Raw genomic sequence first — 26,085 nt, forward strand, 5'->3', positions numbered from 1 at the left:
GAGCCTTCATCGCCTCCCTGGCTGAGAGAGGTCTAGCCTCTCCGGAGTCCTGTCGCGTCCGAATGGATTGCATTGGTGCCTGTCCTTCCTGTCGCAGAGGAAGAGAGAAGCACCAGGGGTAGAAAGGACGAGTCCTCTCGGGAACAAAGCTCAATTTGGAAGTGCCCAATAGACACCGGTGACCCCTATTCAGCTCTGGTCTCCACGCCACGCTCGGCAGGACCCAGGGCACCCAGCTCGCGGTGGCGGTCCCCTCCCGCTGCGCGCCCGCACCCGGCCTGGGCGGCCAAAGTGATGGCAGGTGCGCGACCAGGGAGGCCTCAGGATCAGCTGGAAACCGGGCGCCGCCCCCTCTGCCTGTTTCCCTCCCTGGACCCTTCTGAGCTACCCGAAAACCCAAATGGGCCGGATGGCTCGATGCGCCCAGGCGGGTCTGGCTGGGGACCAAGGCAGGGGGTTCTTCTGTTTTTCGCCATTGTCCTTAGGAACATAAACTCCCCTTCACATCCGGAACCCTCGGGCTCTGCTGTTCGCCCCGGGGCAGTAATTGTCCGCTTCCCAAAGGCCCGGAATCTTTAGCCCCCAAAGTCCCAGGGTCCCCGGACAGGTTCGTGACGGTCACTTCGGCCTCCGCGCGCTCCCCCTTGCGGCAAACCACGTCTTCCGGCGCCGGAGCCAGGGAGGAAGGAGCCTGGAGGCGAGGAGGCCTGTGCCGTCCTCCGCGAGTGCGGAGACCCGGGCCGCCGGGCCTGGGTAGTTGCGCGGGGCGCGCGGGCGGTGGCCGCCGCAGGAGGGCGGTGGCACGGGCGCACCGCGTTGCCTCGTCCGGCCCGCGCCGCCTCTGCACACACCGGCTCTGCGCGGCGAGCACCGGCCTGCGCGACCGTCGCCGTGGTCCCAGCGTCCTCCCAGCCCGGCCGCGCCGCGAGCGTTGCAGAGGAGGCGGCGGAACACGCGCGGTCTCTCCGGGAGCCTGGCTCTGTCGCGGGCGCATGGAGTCCCGGTATCCTTTCGTAGGCCGCCGGCCTCTGCGTGGGGAGGCGGGGTGTGATCGCGGGGCTGCAGCGGTGGGGAAGGCACCAGGTGGGAAGGAGAGACAAGGCTGGGTCTCGGCCCTTCTGGTCTGGCCCTTGGGCACGTTCGACCCTCAGTAAGTCCCTTAACTGCCCCTGCGTCTCAGTTTCCATACAGGGTATAGATCATAGTCGACGTACGTGGAAGGCTTTACGGAGGAGATTTTAGGGATGTTTAGTTCTTGAGTAAACTTGATACTGAAGAACACGGATTTAAAATATAACTTGAAAGGAATATAACCTGATCAATGAATATTGGCTTTACAAACGGTATGTTTATTTTAAGAACAGTGTTCCCATGGCTTTTACAAATCATTATCCTTCGGATGCATTCAAAGCTTGCCATTTCATTGAATTTTGCTTGGCATACAATTAAACATTTCTGTTGCTTGTGACATGATATTATGAATAAATCATTAGACCCTGCAGTCATTCTTATTAGTAAGTCTTAATACATCTATGCCTCACATATTTGGATGAGGGCACCTCCATCAAAATGAAGGCTTACAGTAATGCCTGGTGGATGTAGGCACTCCAAACATATATGTTGAACCAGACTTCTACAGCTATTAGGTTCTGGGGATACAACAGTCAGGAACCAGGCTTGCATTAGGCAGACCTTTATCATATGAAAACATACTTACACACACACATACACACACACACACACACACACACACACAAGCATGTACTCTCGCACTAATGTACAGTTACACCCTGGGAAGACCTGTGCAGGAAACCTACTACCCCAATATGTACTGGGTGATCTGGCCTAATTTGAGGAGCAAAGAAAGCTTCCCCAGAAAGTGACATTCAAATGTATGGACATTTGAAAGATGAATGGGAATTAATAAAGGAGGGTATGTGGGAGGGGAAACCAAAAAGAAGTATGGAGGTGGGTGGTGGTGGGGGTTGTGAGGAAGAGCTAAAGTAATAGATCTGTGGCCAGTTGGGGAGTTGGCCTTTTGTTCCTAGAGCAGAGGGTTTTAGGCAAGGAAGTTCTATGATCATAATGTGTAGCAAAGTTTGTTTTCTAATGTGTGGGTACAGGTCAGATTAGAAAGGATGTGAGCTGGGGAGGTAGGAGTGAGCATGGAATTGGGGATGGTTTATAAATATGGAGACAAAGGGAGATCCAACATGTGAGAACCATGACAGCTGCAGGCTAAGTGGAGGGACAGTCTGCCCCTCTAGATACTGAAGTATGTCCAGTATTTCCCAAGGCTGTAATTACAGCATAATACAACAATAGATGTCTGTAATGATTCTGTTATCAGCAAAAAATTGTGCTTAGTTCACTGTAAGAAAGCCAAGATCTGAGCAAAGTTCTCAGGACACAATGGTCAAGCCCCTCTGGCTTGCAGTGGAGAGTAGACATGGATCAGTACAATGTGGAAAGAAAATAAACACTAGTGTGGGTTTGGGTCATGCGTTTTAGATAAGTTTCATTTTCTGTGTGATATCTTTTGGTACTTTGTGTTTTTTTTCTGCAATATATTTTACTCCAATAGTAAAACCTATAAATAGTACACAAAATTTTCACAGATAAATTTACATATAAACAGTGATTCAAGTGAGAAGGTTTTGATACCCTTGGTTTTTAGTGACAATGTAAAATACATCTTCATGTTGATGACCACCTTTTCCTCCTCCTCCTCTTTTTCTTTCTTTTTTCTTTTTGTAAAATTGCATCCAAAGAGCACATTCTTGTTCAGTGACCATTATTTAAGAGCAAATAAACCCCAAACACATATGAAGCAGACTGTTGTGTTTTTATTAATGAAGTGTTTTATTCTTTTCTGGCTGTAGCTTTCTGGGAGCTCAACCCCGACTTTTAATTTCCTTTTGCCTGTGTTTTTGATCCAAATATCTACTATATATGTTCCAAGTGAGCCTACTTCATAAAATTACCAAACTGCCATACAGAGAACTAGACCCACCAGCAAAATTTCATTTAAGTGAGGAAGAAGCTATGACAAAGTACAGCTAAGCTTGAGATGGTGACATAGAAAGGGCAGTGCATGAGACATCTCCATCTCCTCCCACCCAACCAGCATCAGTGGCCTCTGTCCTTTGCTCTACATGTGACACTTGGTCTCTTCCTCACCTAATCCAGCCTAGCCACACAACCCCACACTAGCTTTTTGAAAAGGGCATGAGGATGACAGATAAGAAGTAGAATATATTACTCTAGGACATCTCTGAGACCAGAATTGGGTCGGTAAACCTCAGGTACAGCTTTCCTTTGCATCTTCCAACACCACAAAAAGAGGAAGAAGCAGAAAACTTAAATGCTTCTGTCTGGAGATACCATACACCTGCTCTTAAAATTTCTTTATTAAAAAAAGGATGTTTTCAAAATGAAACTATGTAGGTTCCATGTTTTGGGGTGCAGCACCTCTCAAACCAATCCTGCACACAAATATAAACTGCAGACTACTGAAAAGCCCTCCCTGAAGGTATGGGCAGAAAGAAAGCATTCCTTAGAAGTAAAAGAAACTGCATCCCATCTGGCACATATGGAGTTCTCCTCACATGGAGTCTGTTTCCCTAAACTCCATGAAGAAATTGCTATTTCTCTCCAGTTTCTGCTCAGGGATCAGGAGAAGCTAGGGGCTCTGTATGAATTGTCTCCATCATTGCAGGCTTCGGTATAGACTTATGTCATTCAGTGTTTGTATGACTTTTTATATAATAATTTTTCTGTAACTTATGAAAATTATTTTTGTTTCTAATTTTTAGTGTAAGCAAAGGGGAGAGAGATTAACTGTAGAGAGTCCAACTGGTCCCCTGCAGTGGATTGAGTCTCTTATGTGCTGCTCCATCCCTAGAACCCAGAGAAATCTGCACTCTCTGCCCAGCACCTGCCAGCTTCAGGGTGTCTCCCACATTACCTGGGAAGGTTTGAGTCATTAAAGACTTCCTTTTATATGAATCTTTAGCTGCTTTGAGTGCCCTCGGGTATTATTTAAACTTTTCTGTTTTCTTCCTCAAAAGAATCAGGTTGGTCATGAAATTTTAGCCTTTTTGAGATGATTCAGAAGGTTGTGACACCTGGATTGGAACTGTTGTTTTTGGTCAGGTGAAGAATCTTAAAAGTTAAAATTCTATATTATTTGTGGATTTAGATCCATGACTATTACCATCATATATTTTTGTTGCCTGTATACTTTTCAACAATCTTGCCCAAAGCACTATTTTTTAGATAGCTTTGTTGAGATATAATTCGCACAACATCCAATTCACACATTAAGGGGTAAACTTCAATGGCTTTTAGTATATTTTAATATATTCACAAAGTTGTATATTTACCGCCAATCATTTATTAAATATTTTCATTATTCAAAAAACCCCATCACCCAACCCTTCAGCTGTAGGCAGCCACTAAGCGCATTCTGTCCCTGTAGACCTGTCTGTGCTAAAACTATATAAAAGGAGTCATGCAGTGTCTTTTTCTTTGTGGTTGTCTTCTTTCACTTGGTATAATGCTTTTAAATTTCATTCATGTTGCATCATGGATCAGTACTTCTTTTATTGCTTTTATTGCTGGATATACCACTGACCATAAGTCACTTGATGGGCATCTGGGTAATTTCCTCTTTTTGGCTATTGTGAGTAACGCTGCTATTAACATGTGGATGTGTTTTCACCTTTCTTGGGTGTGTACCTAGGAATGAACCTGATACCACATGGTAACTCCATTTAAATGCCTAAAGATCTTTTTCCCAAATCGACTGGACCATCTACATTTCTGTCAGTGTGTGAGGGCTCCAGTTTCTTCACATCCTTGTCAGTGCTGGTTTTCACCTGTCATTTGGTTATAGGCAGCTGACTCTTAAGTTAGTACCTCCTTACACTTTTGATTTGTATTTCTGTGGTGGCTAGAGATGCTGCACATCTTTTCATGTGCTCCTTGGACATTCCTCTTTGGAGAAGTGACTATTCAGATACTCAGCCCATTTTTTTTATCTAGGGTATTTGTATTTTTCTAATCTTTTATTTTAGGCTAATTTAAAAAATAATATGGATGGCTACTGGTCATAACTCTAGGCATATAGCCATTGGAAAATCCAAATGGATTGAACGAAGGCATACGAATAATACCTAAAAGAATTTTTAGTGTCATGTGGGTTGTTGATCACTCTTTCTCCTCCCTCTTTCCTTAGGATCCCATTCCACAGCTCTCAAGATTTTACAGAATGCTGTAAGTAATTGTCAAAGTTGTTTTTCAAGAAACAGAAAGGGTTGCAACTTCTTCTAGTAATAGAAACTTTCACAGTTGCATTCAATGCCTAACGTTGCGGAAACCGAAAGGTCCAATGATTCTGGAAATGGTGGACACAAATCTGAGAGGAAGTCTCCAGAAGAAAATCTACAAGGTGCTGTCAAATCTTTCTGCACAAGTGCCTCGGGAGCACCCTTGGGTCCCAGAGGAGATGGGCATTATCCATGGAGTTGTCCTGTGACTCATACTCGGGAGAAAATTTATGCCATCTGTTCAGACTATGCCTTTCTCAACCAGGCAACCTCAATCTATAAAACCCCCAATCCAGCCCGCTCTTCTTGCCTCCCTGATAGTACCTCGTTATCTTCTGGAAATAATTCATCAAGGTACATCGGTATCCCGACGAGTACATCAGAGATAATCTATAATGAAGACAATAGTTTGGAAAACTTATCCAACAGTCTGGGCAAGCTACCTCTCGCATGGGAAATCGATAAATCAGAATTTGACGGGGTGACTACAAATTTGAAACACAAATCAGGTAAGAAGGAATCCTGAAGTTCATATGTGCAAACAATGAGAAAACAAACACTGTGTTTTGTTTAATCTTGTCATTAAACATGCTTTCCTTTTTAAAAATTTTTTATTTGTTTTTTTGGTACTTGGGAACTCAGGGACACTTGGCCACTGAGTCACATCCCCAGCCCTATTTTGTATTTTAGGTCTCAGTTGCTAAGCACCTCGCTTTTGCTGAGGCTAGCTTTGAACTCTCGATCTTCCTGACTCAGCCTCCTGAGTTGCTGGGATTATAAGTGTGTGCCTGTGCCTGGCATGTTTTCCTTTTATAACACTGACCAAGAAACATTGCTATCATCTTGTCTGTCATTGTGGTTAAAATAAAGTAACCTTGGACATAGATCAGTTAGTTCATTCATGCGTTGCCAATGGAAATGCATTTTGCTTTGAATATCAAAGAATATTTTAAAAACAGGTATTACAGATAAGTACACAGTAACTTAGACATGGTTAATGATGTGACTAGAATGATGCTATTATTTTGTAGTTTCACACAGACATGAAGTCGTAGTTCCTAAACTAGAAAACATTTGGTTTTCTTTTCATTAAATAATAACCTTATATCTTTTGTTGTTCAAATGTTTTGAGTCCCTAGTGAGGTCTCCAGGCACCACTGAATAGGCTGTGTACTATACAACTTAGGAGGATGCCGTTCACTTATAGTGCAGTGCACATCTTTTCACAAGCACAGCTGAGTGGTCCTGTAGTGGGTACTAACGCTTTTCAATTCTGAACTCATGGTAATATATGAATTTTGTGAGATAGATACTGTTATCCTTATTTTATAGATGAAGAATTAGGCTTAGCAGGAACAAGTCTGTTGCTAAAAGTTGCACATTATCAGGAGGTAGAACTTGGATTTGTATTTGGCTTCCAGGCTCTTCTGAATTCCTGTTTATGAAGCATATTAGGCTGGCCACCCTATCTAATACCACCGTCTCCTCATCTCTGTTAAGGGCACGGTCTTCAGTGACAACTGCTCTTTACTCTTGATGATGGACATTTTTCTTTTTGCCTGTTAAGTCTAACTAGGAATTCGCCAGTTTTTCATCTTTTTGGACAGCCAGTTTTTAGTTTGTTAATTTTCTCGGTTATATATTTTATTTCATCAATTTCTGCTGTGTTGTCTCCTTTCTTCTCCTTACTTTGCTCTTCATTTTCTGACTTAAGATGGAAGCTTAGATCACGGATGGGAGACTTTCTGCCCTATGCATTGTAATGTTTGGGGTTGTTCTCAAGTGCTGCTTTAGCTGCAGTCCACAAACTTTGATACCCTTTATAATAATAATAATAATTATTATTATTATTATTTAATTTAAAGTATTTTCTAATTTACTTTGCAATTCTTTTTTTGATACATGCATTACTTAGACATGTACTGTTTCACTTCCAGATATTTGTTTTTTTTTTTTTTTCCCCTAAATAGTGATTTCTAATGTAATACCATGGTGGACAGAAGACAATATGGTTTTGTGACTGTATTAATCAGGGTTCTCTAGAGGAACAGAATCAACAGGAAGGATAATTATAAAAGGGGATTTATTAGGTTGGCTTATGTGACTAGAAGCTGGATAGTCCACAATGGCTGTCTGCAGGCTGGAGAGCTGGAAGAACCAGTAGCTGTGCAGTCCAAGAGGCGGAAGCCCCAGAACAGGAGGGTTCAACAGTGCTACCCTAGTATGAGACTGAAGGTTTCTGGAGAATCAGTGGCAGAGTCCCCTTTGGAAGCAGAATCTGATACCCTCAGGTGATTGCAGTAGCAATCAAGAACCCCTTCAAGAAGAATTTGCTGTGCTACTGTTTCCTTGTTCTTCCAACTTTTATTCCATCCAAGCCATCATCCTATTGGATGGTGCTGCCCTCACTTAAGGAGGGTCTCCGTTTCAGTTGGCTATCTCACATGCCAATGACTCTTAGACACACCCTCATTGACATGCCAGTAATTCTCTTAATCGTGGACATCTCTTAATCCAATCAAGTTGACAATTCAAATTAACCATTACAATGCCAACATATGACCTATCTTGGTGAATATACCATGTGCTCTTGAGAAAAAATGCACTTAGAAATTATTGGGTGTATCTATCAATATTAATTAGGTCAGTATTTGGATGTGTTTGCATCTTTTGTCTCTAATTCTTGTCTTATTCTGTCCATTGCTGAAAGGGGGTTGTTGATAATCTCTAACAATGGTTGGGGAGTCATCTTTTCACCATTGAATTTCTTTTAAAAATAATACTCTTTAAAGCGGCGGTAAACAGCAAATGACATTAAATTTACCATCTTAGCCATTTTTTATGTGTACAATTCCATGGCACTAAGTATGTTTATTATTGTCAGTGATTCCCTCTCTCCATCCCAGGTCTCTTTTCATCTTGTCAACCTGAAACTCAGTACTCACTAAAAATGTCTCCCCTTTCCCTCTTTCCTCAACACCTGGCAACCACCATTCCACTCTGTCTCTGAATCTGATGACTCTGGGAACAGCGTGTAAGTGGAGTGGCACAGTGTTTGTCTTTGGGGACTCTTATTTGTGGCCACCCTGCTCTCTTCTGCTTAATATTTACTTGGAATACCTTTTCCTTCTTTCCCTTTCAGCCAGTTTGTGTCTCTAACCTGAAGTGAATGGAGAACATACAGTTAGATCTGCTTTCTTAAATCCATTCTTCCACTCTCTGTCTTTTTTTTTTTAAAGAGAGAATAAGAGGCGGGGGGAGAGAGAGAGAGAATTAATTTTTAGTTTTTGGTGGACACAACATCTTTATTTTATTTTTATGTGGTGCTGAGGATCGAACCCAGCACCCCCAGGCGAGCGCGTTACCACTTGAGCCACATCCCCAGACCAACCACTCTCTGTCTTTTGATCAGAGCAGTTGGTTCATTTGCATATAAGGTAAACAATGATAAGGAAGGACTTCACTTCTTTGTGCTATTTGTTTTCTACATGCCTTACAGCTTTATTTCCCCCATTTTCTGCATTACTATCTTGCTTTTTGTTGTTTTTTTGCAGTGAAATGTTTTAATTCTTTTTTACTTCCTTTATTTATATATGTGTATTCTATAGGCACTTTCTTTATGGTGTCTATGGGGATTACATTGAACATCCTAATATTGTAACAATCCAGTTAGAACTTTTACCATCTTAAATTCAGTAACATTAAAAAATTCTGTTCCTATAAGCTTTACCCTCACACTCTTGGAGTTATTGATGGTACAGCATTGCATCTTTATATGTAGTATTTTCCAGAACGTAAACTAATATTTTGATGCATTAACCTCTTAAATAATGTAGAAAAAAATGTGAAGTTACAAATCAAATTAATAATACTAGTTTTTTTTAAATATTTATTTTTTAGTTGTAACTGGACACAATATCGTTATTTATTTATTTATTTTTATGTGGTGCTGAGGATAGAACCCAGGGCCTTGCACATGCTAGACACTCTATCACTGAATCACACAGTCCCAGCCCCAAAAGACTAGCTTTTAAATGAATAATAGTTTTTAAAAAATGTATTAGTCTTTTACATCATGCGGAGCATAGGAAGTGGAGTTGCAAACCAAGGATAAACTAATAATTTTATAGATGTTCATGTAAGTACATTCACTGAGATCTTTATTTCTTCCCATTGCTTTGAGTTTCTCTCTAGTGTCCTTTCATTTCAACCTACAGGACTCCCTTTAGCATTCCTTGCAGGGCAGATCTACTGGTAATGAACTCCCCCAGTTTTTGTTAGGGAATGTCTTAATTGTTCCTTCACATTTGAAGAACAGTATTGCTAGTCTTAGAGTCTTGGTTGATATCCTTCCTTCTTTTAGCACTTTGAATACATCAGTCTGCTGCCTTTTGGCCTTCAAAGTTTCTCATGAGAAATCTGCTGGTATTCCTCTTGGGGATGCCTTGTTGGTGATAAGTTGCTTCCCTCCTGCTGTTTTCAAGATTCTTTGTCTATCTTTCAACAGTTTGATTATACTGTGTTTTGGAGTGGGGTCTCTTTGGGTTCATTCCTCTTGGAGTTGCTTAGATTCTGGGATGTTTATATTCATATCTTTCATCAAGTTTGGGAAATTTTCAGCCGTTATTTATTTTGGATAATCTCTTTTCCCCTTTCTTTCTCTCCTCTCCTTTGGAACTACCATAATGAATAGGTTGGTCCACATGATGGTGTCCTCAGCTTTGTCCACTTTTCTTTAATCTTTCTTTTTCTGTTCCTCTGACTCAATATTTTCAGTTGTTCTGTGTGTTCAAGTCCACTAATTGTTTCTTCTGCCTGCTCAAATCTGCTATTGAATCCCTCTAGTGAATTCTTCATTCGTTATTGTTATTATTCAGCTGAAGAATTTCTTTTTGGCTTCTTTTTGGGTTTACTGTCTCTTTATTGTTATTTCCATTTGTGTGTGTGTATATATATATATATATATATATATATATATATATATATAAAATGTCTCTTTTTAGTTCTTCAAGCGTCTTTAAGACAGTGGTTTTAAAGTCTTTGTGTAGCCAGTCTGCCTTCTGGCCTTTCGCAGAGATGGTGTGTGTGTGTGTGTGTGTGTGTGTGTGTGTGTGATATACATATATATGTATGTATGTGTATATATATATATATATGTATATATATATATATATATATATATATATATATATATATTCCTTTGAATGAGCCATATTTCCCTGTTTCTTTGTGTGTCTTGTGATTTTGATATTTCTGTTGGAAACTGGACTTAACAAATGTAATCTAATAATCTGGAAATCAGATTATTCTCTCCTGCTAGGGCTTGTTGACTTGTTTTTGTTTTTTGATTGCTATAGTTTGTATCCATGCTGCTTGTCAGACTGAGGTCTAAACTTAAGGAATTCTGAGATCTTTTTTAAAACCCACGTCTTTCCCTGGGTATGCATAGTGACTTTCTAAATTACCCTATGTATGTTGTTGCTTTTGAATATCCTAGAATTTAAAGGTTTGGTTGCCAAAAAGGATAAAAAAGAAAAGTGAAAGAGAAATTTAAAAAGGAAAAACAAATAACATAAAAAGACATTGGGACTTTTCATCCTCTGGAGGGGGACAGCTGTAGTGGGAGTGGGGTAAAGGAATAGCTGCTCCCTCCATGCATCTGTGCTTCTAAGACCAGAAGCAGCAACCAGCAATTAAAACACATATCACCAAATTTTGTAGGACACAGTCCCTGTGGCACCCAGCCTGGCTTCTCAAGCTGCCTGGAAGATGCTCAGGACCGCTTGCATTCTTGCCTGTCCCTGAGCTGGGGCTGGGTAGACAGTACCTTGCTGTGAGCTGAAATTGACTAGAACCATCAGCAATTTACTCTGCAAGCCTTTCCCTGGAAGTCACCATTCTTTTTGTAGACTCCAGAGTATCCAGATAATCACAACAGATTTGTGGGTATAATTGTCCACATGGGGAGATAGATTCCTGCTGCTCTCCACTGTCCTGTTCATTCTGTAGATTTTTAAAAAACTGTGATTTGAAGCTTATATTAGGTGCATACACATAACTTTATGAGTTTTATCCCTTCTTCATGAACTGGCCCCTTTTATCATTATGAAATGTCTCATCATCCCTGGCAGTGTTTGTTGTTCTGAAAGCCAGTGTGTTTGATACCGATATAAATGTTGCAGCTTTCTTTTGATTAGTGTTTACGTAGATGTCTTTTTCCATTTTTTTATTTTAGTTTTAGAATTTATACTTCTTTTTAGCTTTTCTTTTTTACCTGGAAAGGTTTGCCATCTTTTTATTTATTACCAGAACATTTCATAGATCTCAGTGTGTAATTCTAATACCTGCTGAGTTTTTTGTTATGGAAGCAATAAATTTGTTTGAACCAAAACTGTAAATTCTGTCTTTTGGGGACAGCTTCGTTCTCAGTTCAGTCCTTTTAGCCTCAGCTGTTTTGCTTGGGGCTTGCTCTATGCATGCATGCTTCAGGGGTCAGCCCAAGATTTGGCCCCAATTTATACACACAATCTGGGCCTCCCTTTCTTTGCAGCTCCCCTTTTTTCCTGCCCCTTCCCACTTTCCATTGATGGTAATTGCCCAGAACTCTCTTAGGCTCCTTCAAGTAAAAATGATGATGCGTTTTCTTTTTCATATGCTAGATTTACATCTTTTTCTAAAAGCCAGTGAGTGTGTCTCTGTGTGTGTGTGTGTGTGTGTGTATACATTGGTGATGGGGCTACATGGTGTGTTGCGGGTAGGATGAACAATGGAAGAAAGGGTATGGGAATGACAAGGGGCAGTGGGCAAAGGTGACTGAATTGATATGATGGGGAGACAGAAGTGTTTAGAGGTTGCTCTTTTCTGTTCCCATCCCACCTTCCACTTTGATGTGGATTCCTTTTGTGTACAGGACCCACGGGCTCAGTGGTTTCTTATGCTCTCTACCAGAAGAATCAGGCCATGCACATGTGTAAAAGGAATGAGGCTCTTCAGTGGAGGCTTCTTCTTGACCCAGAAAGGAGACAGTGCTGATGAGAGAGTCAGGATGGCTAAAGCAAAATTCAGAAGCTGTAGAATTTTTAAAAAAATATTTATTTTTTAGTTGTAGTTGGACACAATACCTTTATTTTATTTATTTTTATATGGTGCTGAGGATCGAACCCAGGACCTTGCACTTGCTAGGCAAACACTCTACTGCTGAGCCACAATCCCAGCCCGAGTTGTAGAATTTTTATGGCGTCTGCAGTGTAAGCAGGGTCCCAGTCCCTTGATGCCATCACCTCCAGAGGGTTTTAACTGGGCCTGTCTCTTCTTCAACCTGCCTTTTCATGCAGCACATGTCTCATTACCATCTTCAGTCTCACATTGGGGTGTGCCATGCCAAAGAAGTAAAGGTGGCTGTGGGTAACCTCAGTGACTGTTCTGTGCGTGCATTTGCCCCTGACCCCCTGATGTTGCTCCTTGTCATCTGGGAAAGTCCCTAATATTTTTTTCAGGACAGGGAAGACTATTGTCTGGTCTCAGTGGGTTTGATTTTAGTGACATTGTCTGGCTGTGGCTTCTTGGTATTACTGTTGAAAGCATGGGCTCAGAAGGCTGAGCTGTCTTCCCAACCTCCCTTCTCCTGGTGAGTTATCTTAATTTTATGGCCTCAAAGATTGGTCCAATTTTTAACTCCTAATTTTTTGGTGCAACTGTTAACTGCATAAGGCTGAGAGCCTGCTTGGCTATCTCATTTCCCCCCAAATGAATTACTCCCTTAATTTTAAGAGGATTCTGTTTTTTTATTGGGGGCAGGGGTAGTTTCCCTGACTCAGGATTAAACCAAAAGTGCACAGAGGACAGGTTCCTGCAGCCCTTGGAGGAAAGTGGGAGAACAGACCCTTCCGTGGCCTGCTGTGGTCACAGATTTCCATGTTTTGTTAGCTGTGAAACTAAGTGGCTAGGAAAACTGTCAAGGGAATTAAGTCATTATTAGGCAGTGAAAATATTTCAGGAAATGGTAGAAAGCCATTTTTCTGTCTTCTGACTCTTTACTGTCCATTTGATCAGTGAGGGAAAGTTGGCACAATGAGTTTTAGCTCATGTTTGCAGGTGGTTGCTCAGTTCTGTGAAAAATATGATGTTCTCTGTGAAGACTAAGAATAATTTAAACAAAGGGGGGAATTGCTTCTTGATTGTACAGTCTTCCTTATTCTGACACTTTACAGATATTACATATGTTATAATAGTTTCTGAGTTCCAGCTTGTTTTGGGTGTCACAGGGTTGCATTGTAGGAACTTTGAGAAAAGTTGTGTGTGTGTGTGTGTGTGTGTGTGTGTGTGTGAATAGTTTCTTTTTTTCAGTACTGGGGATTGGACTCAGGGGTGTTTTATCACTGAGCAACATCCCTAGACCTTTTTATTTTTTATTTTGAGATAGGGTCTCACTAAGTTGCCCACGTTGGCCTTGAACTTGTGATCCTCCTGAATTGCTGGAATTATAGGTGTGTGCCACCACACCTGGCTGTGGTAGGCATTTTGAGTGAATAATGCAATTCCCTGGCCATGTTTGTTTACTAGGAATGTATCTATATAATCTGTTTTATAACCTTCAGTTAAGGTTTTGTTTTTGTTTTTTGTGGTGCTGGGGATTGAACCCCGGGCCTTGTGCATGCAAGGCAAGTACCCTACCTACTGAACTATATTCCCAACCTTAACTGACCTTCAGTTAGATTTTATGAAAGTATTTAAAGTATCTGAGTGTAGTTGCCTGAAATGTTAATAGCATTTTAACAAAATGAGTTTGGACATTGCTGATATTTTAATTTATATAATTTTGTGACCGAAAAATCCATTAGCATGGTTCAGAGATTAAAAAGAATAAAAATTAAACAGGTAAATTTTCACATTTGCCTCCCTTTTTTCCAGCTGATAATTCTCCCTTCCCTTGTAGGAAACCACTGCTGGTTGTCTGTCTCTGGGGAGGTGTATGTGCAGGCGTGCATGTGTTTGTGTGTATACATGCATACATATGTACGTGCATGCACAGGGAAAGGAGACTTTTTCTACCATTTTGGTTCCTGGTGCTAATGTTAAATTCTAATAATGCACATGTGCGTCATTTGCCATTCATTTGTATCTCTGAAGGCCTCGAGGGATTTTTAAGCATCCCTAATCACATTACTGCATACAGTACTTTTGCTTTTTAACAAATTTTCATTAATGTGGTTTTACTGTTTTATGGAAGGAAATTATTTTCTGGAAATGGTCTAGTTCAATAGTTTACTGTTGATAACTTGATTTTCTAGATGTAGCTAAAGATTTTGTGATTGATTCTTCACCAGCTAAGTGACTAGCTCTGGATTTGCAATGTAAGAACTTGATAAGAGACAGCAACCCTGGTTGATCAAATAATTTTTTTTTTCTGTCTTGCTTTCTCTTCATGAGAACTATTCTTGAAAATACATGTATTACTTCGTTGTGTTTGCAAATGTCATTTTTAGAGCTAATGGTAGTTGCTTTTTTTTTTTTTTTTTGTGGTGCTGGGGATTGAACCAAGGGCCTTGTGCATGCAAGGCAAGAACTCTACCAACTGAGCTATATCCCCAGCCCACTTTTAAATTTTGATATGTAATTTTTACCATGGCAGCTTACTTCATTCCAAGCAGTTTGTTTATTTTATTCTTTGTATTCTAGGCAATGCAAAGAAACAAGTTTCCAAGAAAAAAACTTCTGAGAAAAAAGGAAGGCATCAGAGAGAATGTCCTCAGCATTCTCCTCTTGAGGACATTAAACAGCGGAAAGTATTAGACCTCAGACGATGGTACTGCTGTCATTACAATTTTTACTTTTCAATTTTTAAAATACATATTTTGGCAATAACTTTGTTATTATAAGTTAATAAATCATATGTGATAAATATTTCTAGTTCTCAGATTATATCCAGGATTTATAAATATTCAAATGTACTATAAATTTTTGGAGTAGATTAATTATGAGCCATGCCCGTGTTTCCCAGACTCTCCTGGTATTGGAATAATCTGTGTGAAAGAAGAGGTACTGGGCCCTGAATTAGAATAAGATTTATTCCATGCTTTTATAATTATGTCAAAATGGATTCTACTGTCATGTATAACTAAAAAAGAATCATCTGTGTAATTCCACATTATGGTTATCTAAATGGTCATATTTTGATATAGTTATATGCCTAGTTTTTCTTTGCTGAAGAATTTTCAAGTAAATGACTGAAATTAATCATATTTTACATAAAATGCCTAAGTATCATCTCTAAAAAATGGCTTTTATGTAACCAGGTACTACTCTCAGATCTAATAAAATTAGCAATATAAATCCTAGGCTGAATTCAGTTCCAAGATTGTCTGAAAATGTCTTCACACCTAGCCCATAGATTTTTTTCCTGAGGTAGAGATAAACCATTGAAGATTTCTTAATGAAAGCACATTTTACAGAGATAATCTGAGAGTAGTTAGTATGTAGTATGTATTGGAGAAGAAACACAAAAATAAAAACATTAATTCAGGCTTCTTTGAAGAATGGCTTTGTACATTTTTGCTTCCAGCCTTTTAGACTTATGATTTGTTTTAATAACAAGTATGTGTAATTAAATGTTAATGTTATAACATGTGAGGCCACAAAGACAGACTAGGAAGGACAGATGGGAGAAGTGTCTTGAGGGGAATAATTCTAGGGCTATTTCCCACTAAAAGTATTGCAAGATTAGGGTTGGAATAGGAAAGCCTATAAAAGATAGTAAAGTGTTGGTAAAAATTTTAACCTGGTGGAGAATAAGACCAGTTAACAAGTTTGGGTTGATGAAGAAGTATGAAAAATTTTAAGGGAAACTTTCCTTGCCCTCTGTCTTTTAAAAAAAAATATTAAAATTTTTATGTTTTAGGCTATACTTGGTATTACAAGAAAGAATTTGTAGGCATATAATACTTCCAAATATTTGTAAAGATAAATTCTGTGACATATAAAACACCATATAATATTGGAATGGAAAATAATCCCAAAGGTTGAAGCAGAATTGTTCACAATAGAAAAAAGAAAAAGTCAATAAATGAATTAGTTGCTAGTGCTTCCTCAGGGTGGACCACAAATTAATCACTTGTCCACAAAAATTTCTTACATTGAAATTCATACTCACATTGATTACTTTGAATAAGGACAACAGCAAACTGTGGATATGCTTTCTGGTGGCCTTCTTGTTTTCACTAAAAAAAATCAATGGTATTCCAGTGGATTAGTGGTCCCTTTGAACCTCGGGAGGATCAAATGTCTGAGGAGGAAAACTAGCTTGATGAGATGCCTTAGGATGCCCAAGATTTGTGAAGTGTTGAAGATGGAAGGAGGGGGGCGGATTTCAATATGACAGAGTAAGTATAGGCTTTAATAAAAACTCTATTCCTTTCTGAAAACCCATGAATAACAGCAGCAGCAGCAAAATGAAAACCATGGGGAAAGCTCCGTCTTCTTTAGAACAAAGGATTAGCAATATCCCTGAACCATAGCAGCTAAAATGTACTTACCATGTCCTGTGCATACTGGATCAACAGAGAGAGGACTCAGAGCAGCGCAGACTGCTGCAGACCTCAAGCAATGCAGGTCTCCTTAAATGTTTATGTGATGGTCCCTCTAAACCATCCAGTGAGCCTTTGGTCAAGGGATGAAAGCAGTAATGTTGGGGAGAATCTGCAGAGTTTTGGTTTTTTTTTTTTTTTTTTTTTTGTGGATATTCAGTTTAACATGGCAGAAATGCAGAGGAAGACACTGACAACCACCACTTTATCATCTTGCTGCCTAACTTCCCGTTGAAGATCCTAGTTAATTGTGGAGAAGATAGTGATTTCAAGAGTGGAACACAGGCCACCTGTATTTTTAGATGTAAGAATACCATGACCCTCTTGATCATTAGAAACTGGGGAAACACTCAAATGAACATCAATCCTTCTTAAACTCTTCCAACAATTTAAAGAGGAAAGAATACTTATAAATTCATTTTATGAGGCCAATTAGTCTGATACCAAGATCAGTCAAAGATACTATAAGAAAAGAAATATACAGATGAATATTCTTGAAGAATATTGATTCAAAAATCCTTACCAAAAAATTAGAAATCCAAATTCAACAGCACATTAAAAAACAATCATACTCCATGACCAGGTGAGACTTACTCTTGGAATACAAGGAGGGTTCAACGTATAAAAATCAATCAGTGTATAAGTTGGCTGTTCTTGGAGAGACTGTCTGACTAGCATAACCCTCCTTTACAGTAAGTAATAATTCATCTTTGCATTTTTCTTTAAAAAAATCAATGTAATACCCTTTATTAATAGAAGTACAGACAAAGCTCTTATGACTCACACAGAAAAGGCATTTAATAACATTCAAATTATTTTCATTATAAAAACAACTTAACATGCTAGAAGGAAACTACCTCGACATAATGATGGCCATATTCAAAAAGCCTACAGGTACTGTACTCAAGATAAAAAACAAACAAACAAAAATTTCCCCTATGATTAGGAAGAAGACAAGGATGCCCAATATCACTAGTTAGATTCAAAATAGTACTGGAAGTCCTAGCCAGAAAAATTAAGCAAGAAAAGGAAAAGTATAACAGAACAGAAAAAGTAAAATTATCAAGCAGATGACATAATTTTATAAGTAGACAACTCAAGATTCCATAAAATATTACTGTTATAAGTAATAAACAAGTTCATCAAAGTTATATACTACAAAATCAACACATAAAAATCAGTTATATTTCTATACACTAGTGAACAACACATATGGGAAATTAAAAAAATAATCCGTTTTACAATAGTATCAAAAGTAATTAAATAATGAAGCCTAAACTCAACCAAGGATGTAAAAGACTTCTTCACTGAAATTAACAAAACATTACTGAAATAACCAATAAAAAATAATAATAAAAAAAACATTACTGAAATAAACTAAAGTACAAGTAAATGGAAAGCAATCTCATGTTCATGGATTGGAAGACTCAATTATCATTAAAATGGCTGTAATTCCTGGAGGGAGCTACATGTTTAGTGCAATCCCTATGAAAATATCAAAGGCAATTTTGGTAGAAATGGAAAAAAGAAATCTTAAAATTCGTGTGGAACTTCAACCTCTTCCCCCATGCATCTGTTTCTTCATACCTATCTGTTTTTTTTTTCCTTCTTAGAAGGACACCAGTCATTGAATTAAGGATGTACCTTTCTTCAATATGTCCTCACATCATTAACTTGAATATATCTGCAAAGACCCTATTTCCAAATAAGGTCGCATTCATAGATATCAGGAGTTAGGCTTATCTGTTTAGGGGACACTGTTAAACCCATAAAACTTAGCATATTATATCAAATGACTGTGATTAGTTTTTGTGTCTCAGGGTATTAAGTTTCACAATTCGATCTATATATTTGAGGGTCATTGCTGATTTGTGTACATATCTGCATTATAAATTCATATACAAACATATACATACAAATACACATATGTATAAAATTTTTCTCTTTTGTAAATAAATTTCCAGGTAAGACTAAAACTGTAATTACAACGATAAGGCTTGTTTTTCTCTTTTACTTTGGCCACTCCTTAGTACCTTCATTAGTTAGGAAAACATCATTTGAAAGCTAACCTTATTTCGTCTTTAAAACTGAATCCTGTAGTCTGTTTTTTTTCCTTATGTCCATGTGAGTCTTTGTCATTTCCCTTGAAACTTGACTGCTTGGAAAACTGTCTGGGTTACACAACTGAATTGTGCCATGTAAGGGTTTTGTGTTTCATTTTTAAAATCCTCTGTGACAGTTCTGCTCAATGGATTCTTGTCCAGGACACAGTGGGTGATAAATGGATGTCTTTTAGTTCAAATTGAAGAATCTCCCTGTAAACTTGAAATGTGGGGGACAATGCTTTGCCCTGTTTCTCCAGTATTTCAGAGATTGCAAATAATTGCATTTGCTGCTCAGCTAGGCATTCAAGCTGAAATTGAGTAGCTGATATCTAAATTCATATATCATCCATTTTTCCATTAGTTTGGATACTATTCATTTTAATAGTCATATTAGCTATCCTTATTAAAATAGATGACTTATTATTATTATGAATTTATAATGTTCAATAAGTACAAAAATATTTTAAATGAATAAAGGTTTTATATTGCTTTCAGTGATCAAAACTTTCTTTATATTAACACTTTAAATCATCATTAGATGAATATTTCTGTTATTTTTTTCATATTTATTCAAATGAAGAAAGTGATCTTTTATTTTTTCAGGTACTGCATAAGCCGACCACAATATAAGACTTCATGTGGCATCTCCTCATTAATTTCTTGTTGGAATTTCTTATATAGCACAATGGGAGCTGGAAGGTAAGTATGCCACTTTATTGGTTTCTCCAGTTCCAAATTTGAAAGTGGTTTGGTGTTGTTTCTCCAATAGAAGGCAGGATAGGTTTTTCATAAATTAAGAAAAAACTGCTGAATCATATTATTAATCTTTTAACTTAAAACATATGCATGTCTTCAATAAAATAAAAACAAAGAATAGTGCTAAACTATGTGCAAGCCAGACATATGTATTGACATTGAGACAGATTTTTGTGTGTGATTGGAACTGTAAAATGAAAGACGGTGTTTCTCTTATAGTCTTCCACCTATTACCCAAGAAGAGGCTTTACATATTTTGGGCTTTCAACCCCCATTTGAAGATATCAGGTTTGGCCCTTTCACCGGAAACACAACACTCATGAGGTACAAAGCACTACTTCGAAGCAGTCCGTTGTTTCTAGTTCTGCAATGTACTGATACTGTAGGTGTGTGTTAAACCATGCTAGTCTCTGACCAGTCATTGATATGTTGAGCTTGGGTTTGGCTTGAATTTCTCTAGAATTCAAACAATGGCCTTCCTTGTTAAAGAATTGGTGCTATAAGCAAATTTTCTTGTTATTTTCAGATGGTTTAGACAAATTAATGACCACTTCCATGTAAAAGGATGCTCTTATGTTCTATATAAGCCTCATGGGAAGAACAAAACAGCTGGAGAAACGGGTAGGTGAACATATACAAGATTTATGCCCATTTGTGTGTGTACACACACACACCTGCTTAAGCATCCGATTCAGAGATTGGCTATTTAATTCATGAGACATTATGTAAATCCTCAACACAACCTGTCACTTTCATATCTGTTTATCCAAATGGAAAATCATGATAGTAATCTGTAGGGGACTCTTCAATATTCAGTTGAATGTTTACCTTTTCTGATATTTGCATGTAGAACTTTTAGAACTTTAAGATCTACCATAAACATGACTGTGACACACTGTTTGTATTGTCTGGGTTCAGGCATGTGTGTGCTAGTGAAATATCTTTGGGAATAAGCATAGAATTGCAGTTCCTTTTCTTATAAGGGAATGAAAGGATTTAAGAATATCTGATGCCAGACCTGCATGATAACAACAGGACAACAGACTATGAAAGTGACAAAGCTCTATTATAAAACTGTCTTCGTTACAACAAAGAAAAATGTGGACTTGATTTTAAAGATCAGTTAGCCACTAATTAAGTTATTTGTATTATTGAACAATGTGCATTTGAAAACTATACATTAATCTTTTGACTTTACAAATCTGATAAATGTAATTTCATGTTAAAGAAAAATGACTCTGACGGTTGTGAAATGGAACAACTCACGATTGTCACAGTAGGCTATTACACTAGGGAAGAGAGATTGGACTCAACTCCAAAGACAACAAAGACAGCTGGGAACTCACAGTCAAGGAGCAGAGTCAAGGGTCAGTTACTAAGAAGAGACTTCAAGGTTAGGAGGATTCTTATCAAAACAGCATATCAGTCTCCCTGCTTAATGCAGACCAAGGGCTTAGACATCAAGGATGGGGTGATAAGGAACTTGATCAACTACCAAGAGTGGAAGATTCTATTTAAGCTGCCTTAACAAGATTCTTGCAAAAACTGGACACAAACCCCAAGGTTGAGACTGGTTGAGAAGAGGGCTCAAGGATTGGTCTAGGAGAGAGCTGTTATCAATAGAGGTGTATGGTTTACCAAGGTCAGGGACTGAACACTGAGTAAGGTGCATTTCTGTTCACCTCTGTGGGGTTTATCAAGTTGGTTATGAAGTGGGCAACTTGGAGAGTATGTGTTGGTTTCTATGCATGCTCGTTTGTGACCTTGAAAAAAGTAACTTACTGTGTCCTTGTGTAAACCCTTTGTCTTTTGGTATTTGTACTCACTGTATTGGGCATGGTGAAGACAAAAGGGGACCTATTTGTGACTCACTGAGCACCTTGTATTGTGTGGAGTGAGGACTCCACAAGCACTAGCTTCTTTTATGACTGAGTTCTGTGCATTCACCTGGGGCTTGTCTGTCCCTGTGGAAAAGACAGATTGAAATGTTGTGTCAATTTTTTTTTTTTTTTTTTTATTTCTAGGCAGACTGTTAACACATCCTTCTCAGTAATGAATCAGGCAATTAAAAAGTTTAAAAGGATATATTTTCCAGGTTGTTCATTTGTCTGGTTTGCTTTTGATACTGTCCATTGAGTTTGAATGTTTTAATTTTTTTTTTTATCATAGTTTTCATTCGAAAGCCCCTGATTCATTGAGCTTCCTGGCTATTCAAAATAGGCTGCAGGCTGCAGTCTTGGTTTGGCCTGTGGGTGGGAGCTTGCCAATCCTGACCTTAGCTGATGATGCCTATATACTGCCACCTGACACTTGTGGGACTGGCAGCTCTCTTGCCAGTCTCTTTGCGGGGCTTTGTTGGGCTTCCCTTTCTTACCCTGTTCTTCACAAAGTACAGATCGTGGTTAGCTCTTTGCACCTGCTTATGAAAAGTCCCGTTGTGGAACACATGGAATGCAGTGTTTTCTTACTTTGACAGATTGCTATTTAGCTGCTCATCCTGGACTCAAGTTCGAGAAGGACTGTTTCTTCTGCTTGCCACACAAGATCAAATCCCTCCATCCCCCAGAATATCACATTTTGTGTGTGCCTCTGATAGAACTTTTGCTCCATGCCTAGGTTGTTCTTAAAAAATAGTTTTTTCCAGGGCTAGGGATGTGGCTCAGGCGGTAGCGCGCTTGCCTGACATAGGAAGGAGATACTTAGCTTCCTCTTTCTTCAGCAACCCTTCTTCTGGCTCTAGCCTGCTCTCCCTCCCCTCCCTCCCAAACACCTCAGCATCTGCACTCAAGTGCTAGCCCTGCCCATCTGGTATCCTTCCTTCCTTGGAACTTTTTCAGACTGCTAGTTGTTATCTTTTCCTAAAGCCTGAAATTTACATTTAGCAGTGCCCTGGACCTTGCCTTCTGTGTAGTAAGTGTTCAGAAAAAGGTTAAAACCTCTCAGAATCACTTCTAAACTGTTTCATGGGACTCTATGTATCTTTCTTAATGGAGCATGGACCAAAAGGTAGGAGTAGAAATAATCAGTGAGGGGCATGTCACACATATGTGTAGGATACAAGGAAAGCCATGCTGTACACTTCCTGGGCTGGGTCCCAAGGCTGTGGTCTGAGCAGGATCCTGGGAGACACTGGATAAGAACCCTTAGTCCTTTCATGTGCTTGCCTTTTGGGCTGCTGATCATAAGAGGATTTCATCAGAGCTTTTCACAGCTTTTGGCAGCATCAAGATGGAGTGGGAGAATGAATGAAAAGATGGGCCAGTGAAATTAAGAGAATCAAGGGAATCATGAACACTCAGAGAAACTAGAATATGAAAGAACATAGGATAGCAAAGAAACTCTGGGTATGGAGGAAACATGAGTCATATTAAATTTAATCAAATTCTCAAAGGAAGAGAATATAAACCTTAATTAATAACATACTAAAAGGGCCCTGGATAAAGTTGATTCCTTAAGGAACTGCTATTCTGGTATAAGAGTTTTGACCAAATGTTCTGGACAACTTTAAGATTTTATACCATATTTTATTAAAAATTCTCACTTATAAGTATTTTGAAGTTGTATACTTTTAGAAATTTTCCAGTAGTCTGGTACCTCCCAAGTTCTTCATGACAAATTTAAGTGTAATGATTTGATGGACATGCTGTCCAGTTATCTTAACAATCTCGAATGTGCAGGATGTGTGGTACTGGGTTGCACTGATTTTTTTAACTTGTATGTTTAAACTTCCTCCAACATACTTCTAGTCTCTTTTCATTTGAGAAATGGGATAAACTACCCAATTTCTTTTTTTGGCAGGGAGGTGAAGGATCAGTGGTGGTTTGTGCAAATTTAAGTTTTAGTAAAATATTTTCCCACCTTTATTCCTATTTTCCTTTTCATTTTAGAACACTTGAATTGTTCCTGTTACCTTTTCTATGTGCTTTTCCTGAAGGTTAATTAATCTGCTTACTGCCCTGAAACTCTCTGGTCTTCCTGAGAGAGTTTCACACTGTCACTGGTCCCGCAGAAGCCCTGAACCGTCTGGCCACTTTAGCCTGGATTCCTCTTAACTCTTACAGTGCTAAGTATCTGCATCTGTCATCTGGCATTTGGTATATGCTACCTTATAGTTAATCTTGTCAATGTGAGGGTCTGGCTCCTTGTCCGTAGGGATGGTCCTGTATAGCCCTCTGATTCCATGTGTGATGCTCATGACCTTGAGCATGTTCCCTACAGCTTCTGATTGTATTCAGGGAGGAATGAGGCTCCGTAGTATGAGCATTTTTTCTGATTTCTCTCACTGTAGAATAAAGAATTACAGAGATAGGCTTTTCTTGATTGTGTCTTAAATATTCAGTAGTGAAAACCTTTGTCAGTTGGTGCTGCTTGCTTTTAAAATATACCCTGAAATGTTTCTTCTTTTTATGTTTAAATTATTTTTTATGGATGTTTTTCACCCTGGGCTTGAGTTTTCCTGGGACTCTGCTTCTTTGACAATAATTCCCTTGTGTTTGAGCACACATTCATTTCCAGTGGGCCCTCAGTAAACTGAACTTACTCATGGAATAAAAGTGTAGAGATTTTGATAAAATTTAACTGTTAATGTGAGTTGAAGTATTTTTTTCAGAGGTGTAATTAGTCTCAGTATTTAGCCATCCATTCAGATAGCTTGGCTTAACCACAATAATTTATACCAGGGAAGTCCAGATTCATTTTTTTTTTAGTCAGTTGGCTTGGAAATTTGACTTTTGTTCAGATGTCTACTTTTTGTTTTTCCAGTGGGTATTGCAGGTCATGACTTTGCCTAACAGAGAATACCAACCTCTTCCTCATCATGACATGACCCACACATATCCTACCCACGGCTGGAACTCCAGTTCGCTGAGCATCCCTGCATACCCCAAGGGGAAAGTGCATTAATATCCATTTTCCTTGTCCACTGTTTTTCTCCAATTCATAATAAACACAATTCCAGATAAATCTCCTCACCGCGCAGTGCTAACTTCCCTTTCCTCCCTAGCAGCTCTTGGGTGCCTGCCTGTGGCACAAACCCCTGGTATCTTTCCAAATTGATGCAGATTGTCCTTCCACTGCTGTCCCATGTGTACCTGTGGTATTTAGAGCTGTCAAGAGGGTGAGGCCCTTGCAGGATGATGGGATGCTGCTGAATAACTGATCACAGTTCCAGAATCTCTTACCTTTTAAGTTGTAAAAATACATTCTAATAAATTCTTTTAGAGTTTGCTGGGTTTTGTATAGCTGATCAGTCTCTATTATGACAAGCTCATATTAAACAAATCTTAAAAATGTCAGATGTTAATGTACTAAGGTAAGACTCATTCTACCTCATGGACCTGAATTCTCTTGCTGGCAGCTCAACCCTGGCTTCTCTCGATGGTACAGCAAACCTGCTAATTCCCATAGTTTTAATCTCTTCTCTCTCCTCTGTAAGTTCATGACTCTGTTTAGTGGTGGTTGCGCTGTCACTTAAGTTCCAGATTTTTTAGATAAAATACAGTTCTAGACTGCACTTTGTTCTGGGTTTGGCTCCTGTCACTAACACATTCATGCCTTCTCATTCACAGAAGCACTCTCTTGGATAAAGACTGTAATGTATTAAATACTGTATTTACTGTCTTTGTTTCAGAGGGTGATCTTTTTCTGGCTTTGTCCTGAAATTGTGGGGGTGTCCTACGGTAGGCTTCTTTCTACTATTGTACCTTCTGTTCTAAACCAAGAGACTTGCTGTTCCCTGACACATCCCTCCCACTCCTGTGGTTTTGTTTTCTCCTCCCACCCTTTCCTCTATGTGGGTTGTTGAAATCCCGCCACCTCATTAAGTTCCATCTTGAATGCCACATCTTCTTGATTCCTCAAACCCAATGTGCACTTTCTCCTTTGAATTCTATATCTGTTTTGTAGTCCTGTCGTATTCCCCCTTATATTAAAGTTACTTGTATCATCTTCCCTATCGTTTCCTTGCATTATAAGGTGCTCATGAATTGAGTTAAATTAAAATTTCCTCTTAACTTTAGACCAGTGACTCTCAAACTATGATTTCTGGACCACCATCGGTATCACCTGCTAACTTGTTAGAAATGCAGATTTCTTGGTCTCCACCACGGACCTGCTGGCTCAGCTGCTCCAAGGGTGGCGCCAGCAGTGTGTCCTTTGACAAGCCCTTCATTCTCAGCTTTGAGAACCACTGATGTAGCCTTCCTAAGAGTTGGTATCCAGCCTCTTTATCAAGAACATGGCTTTCCATTTGTAGGAAATACCATCATTTCAAACTGTGTTTAGTTGCGTCCTGGGGATTCTGAACTGGTAGGG

General features: G+C 39.1%; 1 protein-coding gene across 6 annotated transcripts in view; it reads left to right on the forward strand.

The window, feature by feature from the left end:
- The window catches only part of Bivm (basic, immunoglobulin-like variable motif containing), a 34,192-nt gene that overhangs the window by 579 nt on the left and 7,528 nt on the right, over positions 1 to 26,085 (forward strand). For 3 of the 6 annotated variants that reach the window (XM_076872010.2, XM_077110672.1, XM_076872012.2), the window contains 5 exons: positions 5,240 to 5,839; positions 15,009 to 15,135; positions 19,621 to 19,716; positions 19,993 to 20,097; positions 20,300 to 20,394. In XM_076872010.2, the coding sequence (XP_076728125.1) occupies positions 5,362 to 5,839; positions 15,009 to 15,135; positions 19,621 to 19,716; positions 19,993 to 20,097; positions 20,300 to 20,394 (901 nt within the window). In that variant the 5' untranslated portion in view covers positions 5,240 to 5,361. Of the gene's footprint in view, positions 1 to 10; positions 1,004 to 1,180; positions 1,344 to 5,239; positions 5,840 to 15,008; positions 15,136 to 19,620; positions 19,717 to 19,992; positions 20,098 to 20,299; positions 20,395 to 26,085 lie in introns of those variants that run through there. The other 3 variants (XM_076872009.2, XM_076872013.2, XM_076872011.2) reach the window with 2 other exon arrangements.

The sequence above is a fragment of the Callospermophilus lateralis genome, chromosome 12 (assembly GCF_048772815.1).
Source record: "Callospermophilus lateralis isolate mCalLat2 chromosome 12, mCalLat2.hap1, whole genome shotgun sequence".
In the NCBI taxonomy this organism is placed as follows: Eukaryota; Metazoa; Chordata; class Mammalia; order Rodentia; family Sciuridae; genus Callospermophilus; species Callospermophilus lateralis.